This window comes from Haplochromis burtoni, unplaced genomic scaffold, assembly GCF_018398535.1.
Source record: "Haplochromis burtoni strain Fernald_Lab_line unplaced genomic scaffold, NCSU_Asbu1 Contig_8, whole genome shotgun sequence".
Classification (NCBI taxonomy): domain Eukaryota; kingdom Metazoa; phylum Chordata; class Actinopteri; order Cichliformes; family Cichlidae; genus Haplochromis; species Haplochromis burtoni.
Genome location: NW_024582369.1, coordinates 3,127,350 through 3,139,449, shown reverse-complemented (window position 1 = coordinate 3,139,449; position 12,100 = coordinate 3,127,350). Strand labels below are relative to the sequence as shown.

The 12,100-nt window shown below is 38.8% G+C and overlaps 1 protein-coding gene across 7 annotated transcripts in view; it reads right to left on the bottom strand.

Annotated features, from left to right (window-relative positions):
* The window catches only part of si:dkey-71h2.2 (low density lipoprotein receptor adapter protein 1), a 48,819-nt gene that overhangs the window by 9,963 nt on the left and 26,756 nt on the right, over window positions 1-12,100 (bottom strand). For all 7 annotated transcript variants that reach the window (XM_042226530.1, XM_005914386.3, XM_005914389.2 and 4 more), the window contains exons 3-8: window positions 11,810-11,922; window positions 4,095-4,209; window positions 3,663-3,735; window positions 3,423-3,509; window positions 1,234-1,361; window positions 58-92 (exon numbers count right to left, since the gene is read on the bottom strand). In XM_042226530.1, coding sequence (XP_042082464.1) covers window positions 58-92; window positions 1,234-1,361; window positions 3,423-3,509; window positions 3,663-3,735; window positions 4,095-4,209; window positions 11,810-11,922 — 551 coding nt within the window. The remainder of the gene's footprint in view (window positions 1-57; window positions 93-1,233; window positions 1,362-3,422; window positions 3,510-3,662; window positions 3,736-4,094; window positions 4,210-11,809; window positions 11,923-12,100) is intronic.

The window sequence follows — 12,100 nt, the reverse complement described above, 5'->3', positions numbered from 1 at the left end:
AATCTGATTTTATTCTCATTAGCGCTCTGCAGAATTACAGTCACGAACAAAGCTCACCTTGAGAATGCATCCTCAAGTCCATCTTCCACATCCTGTTGAGACACAACAATAGGACTCAGTCTACGTTCAAAGTGCTCCTTCTGTACTTTCAAGCATTTGTGCATCTGCACTGAGCCAGGTGCTTGCCTGTTTGCTTATTCACATAAATGAACTGCTACTGAGGAATCAATCTGTGAAAATAGATTCTCTTAATCCAGTCACAGATGCAACTCAATTAACAGTCACAGTAATAGATATTTAGTACAATATGAGGAAGTACCCTGGAAAAATACCCCACTTAATAAGCACGGACAGATGATAAACTGCACAACTGCAGCAATAAAATGAACTTGAACCAGCTTGAACCAGGTCTCGTTCAGCCACAGGATCATTTCTCACTGAGAGGAAAGGCACATCAGGGAAAAATGTGCATCAGCGGGATTTCCGTGTATGAGATCAGTGTATATGGGAGACATTCGTATGGGTATGGTGTCACCTAGTGTTGAAAATCTGCAACTGAACACCAGATTATATACAGATGTGCAATAAATGTATAAAATTAGCTCCCATTATTTTATACTTTGCACATATTTATTACGTTTTATAGAGGATAAATGGCAGGATATGACCAATAAGCATACTATACTATTCCTTCCCACTTTTACATTTTAATCTTTTTTTCCACTGAAATTTAAAGTTTCAATTTTTTCCATTTAAATTTGGCTCATGTAAAGAAGAGGTCCATGGATATATGACCATATTCATCATTCTAGTCCACTTATTCGGTTTAAAAGTTTAAAGCACATTTAATAGAAAGACAACATCAAACTAAGTTGAAATGATACATTTTACATGAAATAAACATGGTTTAAAAAACTAAAAACAAATATTATGTATGAACATTTAACAGTGGGATTATTTGATTGTGAAAGGAAGGCTATTGCAAAGCCTTGGAGCAGCAACCACAAAAGCGCAATGTCACTAACCACTAACCCCAGTATTTAAAAGCAGCTGGTTTGAGGATTTAACAGACATAGTGATATATTAGGAGTGGAGAACTTCTGAAATGTGCAGTACCCAAATGCTGAAGCAGGCATGGATTTATAGGCAAAAGGAGCAGACATTAATTCTGTATTTGACAGGTAGCAAGAGCACGCAAGCTAGCAATGATGTAACGCTTTAAAGCTGACCTACCCAAGAGTCATGTTTGATTGGTCGCCTTCGAGTAGGGTTACTACGAGGTGAGGGCGAGCTGAGCGAAGCAGAGAATAAGGGCCTCCGGAGCTTTTCCTCCATCCCACTGGGCTTATGTGTCTCTGGATCTATGAGAGATGGCAGGTGCTTATGAGAGGCTGCCAAACAATAAAGCAAAAGAGCAGGAAGAAGGAAACATAGAGGGCAGAGTAGAGACAGGCAGATGAGAGGTAAAGGACAGACACATCCGGACGCAAAGGAAAGGAAGAGCTGTCAGATTTCAAAGAGGTGAAACAACATCTCCAGCCTGTGGAACTCAAAAACTTCTCCATGACAGGCACAATTTAAATCATCTCTGTAAAACTTTAATGCATCTGTCCGTGTAGTTATTCCAAAGGTCCTTGAGGCTTTCACACCAGACTTTCTCTATGTCCTCAGGCCACTACCACTGGGAGCAGAGCAAATTTTAATTGAAAGAATCTGGGAAAACCAGGCCGCGACTAACAATGGATGATTAAGTCTCGTTTTGTAAGTCTGCTGACCCTCTGAGGTCAGGAAAACATTTTGACCTATAAAGAATAACCTATAAATGTCACAGTCATTAGAAGGCGCTTAAAATTCACTGTTTCCCTGAAGGGTGATTTGCCCTGAGCGTGTATGACAAGTGACAGATGACTGATACATTTGTGAGAGAGCAGTGTCAATCAAAAACTTAAAAGCCAAAATTGGGATAGACTTAGTATAACTGAAAAGGTCATTTAAGATCATCATAGGACTGACTTGCAGTGACTTCCACTTAGTCACGATGAGTTGAAACGGATGGGTTTGTGCAGATGAAACAAATCAGCATCTTATTATTGCTTCACTTCAATAACACATCATATTATTTTCCCAGCATTAATCAGATCCCCGTGTGCAGACTGATTTCAAACGCAGATCTTGAGAATTGATTACAGAAGCAACAAACCTGAAAAAAGGGTTTAAGAGAAAAGGCACTCTTTGGCATTCTTGCTGAGAGATAGATGAGAAGATTGACGCCACTTTCTCGTCTCGACAGTAAATATTGTGCGACTCAAAAAGACAGCTGCCAGTTAGCAGAGCGTAAAAAGTGGAAACTGCAGGAAACTGTCAGCCGTGACGCATGATGAATTCTAATTTTCTGACATGAAGGCCCCAAACAGCTTGAGCAGCCTAGATCAAAACTTTCAGCTGTTTTAATGTGTCGTCTGCGCCCAAACACAGAGTGATTTAAAAAGGAAAACGTAATGCTGCACATCCCTAAAAACGCTTTTATCTTCTGAAACATGTTGCCTGCCTCAAATTCATTAAAAATCACATTTTTTCAACATTTAAAAAGTTGTATTTGTACCATTTTCAATAAAATTAGAGCAATAATAAAGATTTTCAAGTCATGACCTTATTTTGGAAAGCAGATTGTGTAATCAGCCTCTGTCATATCCTAAAGACTTCATAGTACCTCATTATCCTAGCACAGAACTTCTCTCTCAGACTGCAGGCTTATTTGTAGTAAGTGTTTCAAAAGTTTTCAACAGTAGAAAGAAAAAGTCGAATCCTGATAAATCTTGGAGTTAGGGCTGGATCAGATTACCCTGAAGCATCTCATTGTTATACTGCAACAGGCTTGCAGGCTATCCCATGATCCACTGAGTGTTTCTTCTTCACTCACCTCTTTTAACTCTCTGTGTGTTTATACATCACTACTATTTAATCATTAGCAACTATTAAACCCGGGTTCTCTCTGCTCTCTTCTCCCCTCACCCCCAACTACTCATGGCAGATGGCTGCCCCTCTCTTAGCCTGATTCTATCGGAGGTTTCTTCCTGTTAAAATGGGGTTTTTCCTTCCCACTGTCACCTGTTGTAATATAATTAATATAACACACCTTGGCACAATATTGATTGTGAATTCAACAGAGTTTTTATAATCTCCCCCCCCCGGTTTTATGGTGATGTGTCAGAAAAAAAAAAAGCAAAGAAAATGAATTTAATTTGGATTTGTTGCCATTTCTAATATTGAGAACTAGATAATTTGTTAAATCACATTAAAACAACTTCACAGTTAACACAGTATTTAACATTCTGCTGTCTTTTACCTTTCACTAATATAGTTATTTCTTGTTCGATATGCGGGGACACAATATGGATGAGGACACAATAAAATGAAGTTACCTGCTGGGACACACTGAGCGTCCGCTGCCTCCGTCTGCCCATTGCTTGCTGCGCACGTACAGCAGGTCCTGGCCTTCTTGCTTTTGTCTGTGAACCAAGAAGCTGTTTCAAACTCTTAGAAAATAACAGACTCCAACTATACTTGAAACTTTCATTTATGCACAGACAATTTAATGTCCACAAAATGCTGAGTATAAACGTAAGTTCCAGAGTCATTTCCTCTTTGTTCAGGGAACTTACCTTCCTGAGCAATCTCCCAAAGATCTAAGGCCACTTTAAAGGCCTGGGCTACTGTTAATGTTACAGCCTGAGCCTGGAAAGAGAATAACACAGAGAAACTAGATGAAATTAAATTATTTTTAATAATGGGTATTTGATTTTGTGATAAAGAAGATATTTTAACTTTTTCTTTGCATAAGAGTGTATCTATTGTGATAGATTTGTCAGAAAGCAGTATTTTTTTAATACTAACCACAGAAGTAAATCTCAAGTATCACTAAGAAAACAGCCACAAGATGGAGCCACACGCCACCCATTGTTATGTTACACTTAGAGTTCATAATTATTGGTCCTGAAACAAACTGAGCATCCTCCTAAAGTCAGACAACATATATCCAACACATCAGTCTAAATCCAGGTATATACAAGAAACCCACGGCACTGCAGACTTACAATTTTCTTCTTTTGGCAGAGAAAGGCATGGCACTCTAGAGTCTCGTTGAACTGACTCTGTGAAACATATGCAAAGACCTTATCCTGAGTTTTATCTGCTGTGCAGTATGAGATTCTGTTTTAAAGGAAAGAGAGAGAAATGAGAGAGAACAGGATTTTATTGCAGTGTAGCAGTTCCATCAATTCACATGATATACGGTCAGTTACAAAGGCTCTACATATTTCAGCCAAGCACATAAATAAAGCAATATCTAGTCCTTACCAGGTTTTAAAAATAGGTAAATAAAACTAAGATCATTAACAACACATGACATAAAACACCATGTTATTTTTATTTGACAAAAATGGAGCCAAAATGCAGAAGGAATGCAGGAAAAACGAAGATGATTTAGTAGTTTAGTAGAACCACATTTGATAACGATAACTTAAAGCAATCATTTTCTGTCTCTCACATTGCTGTGGAAGAATTTTGACCATCCTTTACAATGTTTTCTCAGTTCATTAGGTTTTGTTTATACACAGCAAACCTAAGGACTTGCCAAAGCATTCCAATGAGGTTGCGGTCTGGACTTTAATTGGGCTACTGCAATGACTTGATTTGGGGTATTTTTGGTTATATATTTGTCCCTTTGCTTTGAATCATAATCCTGTTGTATGGCCATATGTAAGCCACGTTTTAGCCATTAGACAGATTGCCTCACATTTGACTTATTATTGACACATTTCACATTGGTATGCAGAGGACTTCATGATCAGTAATAACTAAAAGGTGCCCAAAGACCAAATCATCACCCCTCCACCACTGTGTTTGACAGTTGGTGTAACATGTTTGTGCTGATATGCTCTGTTTGGTTTTCACCAAACATAGTGCTGTGCAAACATCTCGTCTATCCAGAAGTCTTCTGGGGTTTTTTTTTTTCCAATGCAGCTTTCTTGAATGTTTTCCACTTGGGAATATTCCTTCTCGCTGCAGAATGATGGCCTGTTTTTATAATTGGCCTTAAAACACTTCCCAGATTGATGATCACCAACAGTTCATTCATTGCTGAAGTCTTCCCTCCTTGGCATTGTATTAACAAAGCTAAAGCTGAATGTTCTAAACCACAGAACTACCAAAATTTCTGATTTTATAGGAGATGCTAACATTTACTGATAACCAGTTAACATTTGATCAGCAGCACGCAGCTGCTACTTACAGTCTTAATTGCTATGGAAGCAGTAAGGGTGTAATATCTCATGTGTTTCTGCTCATCTAAGGTTGTATTTAGTTAATTTTCAGACCCAGTGCGGACCATATAATGTTTTTTTAATTATGTTCCGATATGTAAAACCTTAAGAGTTTGAATTTTGCCATGAGTGTACATCCATTTATAATGAATGATACACGAAAAAGTACAAATAGGAAGGCTTTAGTGTCACACATGCGACACAAAGTACACAACATTACCTACTAGTCCGCACTGTGAATGAAACCTCGTAGATCAAGGTAAGCTGCACTGCCTACATGTCAATTAAGGCTGTAACTTTGCGGTTTACTTTTTGCATATGCATGAGCACACCAGTCACAGCACCAGAGCAATGGATATGAATAATATGCTGATTGAGTCCCACAGCTGGGCAAAGACAAATGAGCAGCAGTGACATCCATTAGTGAGTTGTGCTTGAAGCTGTAGGAACTTCAGAGTTTGGATGGAGAGAAAGTGTTTCATGCCGAACTCGAATGTTGATAAAATGTTACCTTTAAAGACTGAGCTTGTCGATTAACCCTGAATTTTCAGCAAAGGAGCATTATTTACACTTTTGTGATGAAAATGATACAATTATTCAAAGGTAGATGACTTTTTAAAAAAATATTATATTCAGATAAACTGTTTGCTGTTCCTCATTTTTTATCTGAGAGCATCAACCACTGCAGGAAGGCATTTGAAACTGCAGGAAATCTGCTGAAGATTTTCTGAAATAACCTCCCTGACAGTTACATAATATATTGCGAATTCTTATCAACCGCAGAAAAATGTCCCCATCATGTGGGTATATATATATTTTTTCCTCTGAAGCATTTAAATTTCTACCATCAGTGGAAAATAGAAAGTCTAAGATTACAAATTGATCTCCACTGTGATTGTATTGCATTTGAAACCTCATTCCCAGCAGTCACACTGAATCCACTATCTGGTTTTCAAGAAATCCAATTGTCTGCAAATCCAGCCACAGCCTCGGCCCTGTGATTTTCAATAGTTATCTAAAACCCAATCCAGACAAAGTCCACCAAGCCATTTTGTTCTCCCACAGCAGCTTGTTTGGGGCTCACTGAGGCAACAAAAGCAGTGAATTTCCTTTGTCAGATTTTACACAGGCTATTAGAAGCTGTATTGATCTTCAGTCACTCTGTGTATATGCGATGGTTACCTGAATCGGCAGCGTGCGTCATTTGTTTGTTGCCTTAAATAGATATGCAAATTAGCCACGGTAAACGTTGCACTTGACCTTTTTCACTATAATTAAAAACAGCACAACAAGGACAATTAGGGGCTCCTTCCATAGAGCCGATAACAGAACTCTTCGACACGAGCTATGTTGCTATTTTTTCTATTCATGCTGTCATCATCATCACTGGAGAAAAGAGAAAGTTCTGGGTTGATGACTGTATAATCTGCCATCATTAGAGCAAATTGTAAACTACGTGCAAAGGGGATTTGTGGATGGCTGACACTCATTTGCTACCCCAATTCAGAGGTGGGGGTTGGGTGGGTAGTGGTGCTAAAAATGAAGTTATGTATTAGATCAAACAACAACCATGAAATCAACAGCGCTCACTACTCCATCTCAGATTGTTTGCTGGCTTGCACCACTGATGCATGACCCACATAGCAATGCCCAGGATACCCAGCTTTGCGTATTACCCCCTCTCCCGAAGCGCGAACTTATATTTGGGGCCGTAATTGCATAAAAATGAGCAGGGAAAAGTTGAAAGGGTTGACCTATTTAAAATTAGAAAACAAGAATGACGAAACTCAAGTACTACTCAATACAACTCAATTATCATCCTATTGAGATAGTATGTGCTTTTGATTAACTTCATATATTTTCCACAAGATGAATTTCACTTATTTTAAATATTTAAGCATCCACATGCCTTCATAATTCTTTGTGTTCTCAGAATTTTATTTACTAAATAATATGCTCCCTTCAAGGCATCTCCTTGTGCACATCTGGATCGCTTCTAGCAAACATAGATTTCCATTCTTACCACTACACTGCATCTGCTATTTTGCAATCGACTTGCAAGTACAGAAAACACTACTGATGAGAAATTATCCTGACCTGTGTCTAAAGGTAACAAACGGAGCACAACCAAGAGCATAGCAATCTTTATTTTGGATTATGCAAGTTAAGCCTGTCAGTGACCCAAAAATTGTCTCGTACCATGCTTTCATCATGTTGCAACTATTCACACCACACTCAAAAACAGTTGTTTGGCCACACCAACACAATCCCTACTAAGCTACTGCCCTACTTGCCAGATTTGGCTCCCGCAAAATGAGATTTATTTTGAAAAATCATTATTTTGATCTAGTGGCGGACATCCAGCGCACATGCAACTGATCAGAAGGGGTGATCTAAAAATAACTGGGGCTTAAAGGAAGCAGACCCTGAAGGCGATAGCAGCTAAAAATTACATCAGGCGTGTTGTGTTTTTTGCATTTTTCTCGTTTCTTTCTTTTGCTTTTTAAGGACTGATTTGCTAACCTCAGAAAAAGTTCTATGAATAGAATTTAAATCAGTAACTGCAGCATTTGACATTTTATTTTTATTTAATGGCAGTATCTAAGCTTTAGCTGTTCTTGACATATTTAACCTTTTTTAGCCTTATTATGAAAAAAAGCAAACATTTTCACAGTCAGTCTTTAGCTTTCCCAGAACAATGTGCTGTAAGCAAAATATTAAAATAGGTCAGTGCACACGCAGTGCATGTCTTGCAAGTCAGTGACCCCAAAACTGTTTGTGCATCAGTTATGATTCACATTACTAATATTATTATTTTGCACTGAACTGTCCAAAATCCCAATATCACAATAATCATATTAAGAAGCACATGCCACATTGACTTCTACTGTCAACAGCATACAAGTCAGACTTATACATATAGTTACATGTATTCATCAGCAAAGAGGCCTCTGTCCAGTGAATGTACATGTAAGATTTAATCCATGTGCCAAAGACACGTTTCTTCTATTTATAAAAACTCTTAAGAAAACTTTTTAGTCATTACAGGATAATAAGCGTCAGACGTGCGGCGCAGTGGATCTTATTTTCAATACAGGCCTTCAGGTTTAAAGAACAACAGGAAAAAAAACCAACCTGACAGTATCGCATAGTTCCCGCTAAGCTTGAACAACAGAAGCTGAGCTGTCAGTCGCCATCATATCTCCAAAGGGGCTGTCTGGACTGCAAGCCTTTGATCTTCTCACTGTGTACCGCACCGGTATTTGTGAGGCAGCGAGAGAACGTCATTGGATATTATTTAAATATTTACAGTACAAAGCCTGAATAGATCTTCACACATCAAAGCCTCAAACCTTTCATACGCTGAATGAAACAGGTCTGCTGCTTAATTCGACAGTGATAACTTCTGTTCAATTTTCAACTTAGCAATACTATAAAAAAGAAAGAAAAAGCAGTGGGTTTTTTCATCTTTAAATAAAATGATGAAAGAAGCCATGTCTCCATGAATGTTTAGGATCACTGTTACACCCAATATCCTCAGCTTAGAGATCGTACAGACACATGTCAGAACCACGTGTATCATTACAAGGTGCGTTGTCAGTCTGCATTTCAGCTCTGCTTTTCTGACCCGTATGCTCTGCTGATTGATATGCTGGCTGTTCCCTGAGAGCTCTTGTCAGAATATGAATCAGCAACGCTAGCCCAGATGGAGTCTGAACACCCTCACAATGTTCTCTGCTGGGAGCATCTTCTGTCTGCATGTTTTAAACAAAGCATGTTTTTAAAAGGATGACAAACATCGATTACTGTATTGGCGTTGAATATCTGGATTTTTCTACACCGGCGCACATAAAGGCCTCTCCAGAGTGTCAGTACTCAAAAGCGAACCAGCCACTTGTCTACTGATCCAGTAAGTGGCTGCATTAATCAAACTCCCACATCTTCTCCTACACCTGCAGATCTGCAAATCTGTGCATGACCCAGTAACACAAAACACACAGATTACTTATATTTTGAACTAAACACAGGAAGATTTCTTCAGCACTGATTACGGTTCAAACATCTATAGGAATCCTTTGTTAGAGACTGATCTAAGAACAAGAAGCTGTAACTTTAGCCTAGCATAAAGACTGGAGGTAAACAGCTAACCTGGCTCTTCTTGATAGAAAGCTGTCAAACCAAATAGATTCTGACATTTAATTTGGAATAACTGGATCTGGTGAATCTTTGGACCCCACCTAATGTGCACTTTTGAAAATTGTGTTTTGTTAGAAGCAGAAAAATTTGACTTCTCCCTAACAGGAACTCTGCTTCATTATCATATCAATCATATCACTTCCTTCCTTATATATAAGCTCCATCACTGATCTGTAAACTACTGACGGGTATTATCATTACAATCCAGGGTTATGCCTGTGGTAGAAAATCATCTATTCGCCTCCTGTGTGGTGTAATCCTTCACCGCTGTTTGCAGTTAGACAACAGCAGCTCTGCAAATCCTGGAACATCAAGCTTATGACAATAAGCTCTAACCCTTTAACATCAAAAGCTATTGGCTATTTTGAAACTGTAAAAAGTGAAATTCCACCCATACAGGTTAGTATTGCATTGTTTTGGGTGTGGATGGGTGCAGTGGGAGGGTTATGGGTGCTGGGATCCTATTTTCCATGCCATGCACAATGCCCCCCTGTCTGTTTTCTAACCCCCACTAAGCTTCCCCTGAGGGGAAACAGGCTGGCTTTAACCCAGTGTGAATCCAAAATTAATTCTACAAACACACAAATTTACATACACACTCACTGTGCAGGTTACATCCACAAAGTCACAAAGTGTGGACATATGTGCACATAACTTGTGTATCTAACTCCCCTTGTGGATGCTACGCACTCTAAACACAGTCTTGATTTGCTTGATTTGAATTCTTTCACACTCTGCTTGCTTTCTTGGCCAACAAATGGATTATGTGCAGCAAAAAAAAAAAAAAGATACGAGGGGGTGGGGTGGCTACAAGGAAGTGGAGGTGGGGGTGGGGTTCCATAAAATCTTCAGTCAACCCGAGCACGGCATGTGGTCCTTCACTGAGTCCTGTATCATATCTCGGCAAACAATCGAAGCTCGAGTTTCAGTCTAAGAACTCTGTTGTCCTGTGTTCAAAGCTCAGTTTAAGATAATGAGCATAAATAGGAGCTTTTTTTCCTTAGACAGTATAAAGGAAAAGAGGAGAGAAAAGAAGGAGATCAAAGACGAGGCAGGTTTCACTAGCCTGTGGTCTGTTACTGCTGATAAGGTGGATCAAGAGGGGATCCAGAGCTACACCTGCACACACATCGATTCACCTTCAAACACATGCGTCTTTTATCAAAGCTTGTTCTGTAATCACAGTCCAGCCATATGATATTTAGACTGTAATCCCCAACAACAAGAGGCCAAGGCTGTATTACAGAATGCTACCCAGAGCCACACACACACACACACACACACACACACACACACACACACACACACATTTGTTAGAGTGAAACCTAGCTTCTGTTCACATGAGGGATGCACTTATTGTGAAATTATGGGCTGATTTAGCCACTTTCTGTTATGTTTTGTTGTAATTGGTTTCCTTTACCCTTTGGTGCCAGGCAAAAGAAGATATTTCATTACCCTATTGTTCAACATTTAGTCCAAAATTGATGTGATACAACAGATAATCATCTTGTGATGTACCCCTAATTGACCCACTCACCACAGCTCTGAGCAGAAAACTGCTTAGTTTAATGCTGCAAAAGAAGCACGGCAATGGACAGAAGGGAAAATGACCTACATAGAAGGTCAAAAAATGAAGCCATATCATAACAACAACAGCAACAAGACTTATATTAAGAGCATTATATCAAAGAATGGCTGAACAAAGAATAAAATAAAGGAGAAATAAAATAGCAGCAAATTATTATAGAAAAGAGGAGACAAACCAATGACCTCTTGTGAAATGAATTAAAAAAATAATAATTTTAGTGAATTTGGATTTAAATTGAGTTTGGTACAAATGAGTTCTCTGCTGGAGTGTTTGTCTCATTCAGTTCCAAATCCCTGCAGGTGTATCTGCTAACTCTGATAGCAAACTAGTATATTACATGCACACGCTGCTTGGGAAGTTTGAACCAATGCTGGTACCTCTGCAAGGTTGTAGTCCACTATAATGTTTTCCACTTTAATCAGTTTATATCTAGAGCACAGATAGACAGAGAGTACATTGTAGCAGTACAGTAGAGCCTGAGAGGAACTGTTTCTGATAATGAATGTCAATTTTTATGAACCATGCTGATTGTTCAGTTTTTGGGATTTTTTTTTTTTTTTTTTTAGAAAAGGGGAAAAAAATTGAAGTACAGGAAAATGGGGTAAGGGAAGTTCTCTGGGAAACATGAGTATTAAAAAAAAATCTTAGTAATCAATCACTGTTGTGGACCAACAGGTTCAGGATAGAAATGCGATGGCCGTACCTGTAAATGGAGACATTCTCTATGAGGTCTGTGGTTTCTGTGTCTGTGATAACGATGCCTTTCGGTGAGACCGTCAGTGTTACTTTCCGAAACTTCTTTGCACCGGCTCTGGCCTGTGGATATTGAACACAAAACATATACAGTAATGTGCAAAAGTCTTGAGCCACCCCTCATTTCGTCCAGTGAACCAGACTTTATTGACATTTGTAATGTGGTCTTGAACAACAGTTCTCCAGGCTTTCTGAAGGTCTTTCAAAGTTTTGGAATGTTTGTTGCTTTTTCACTCATTTT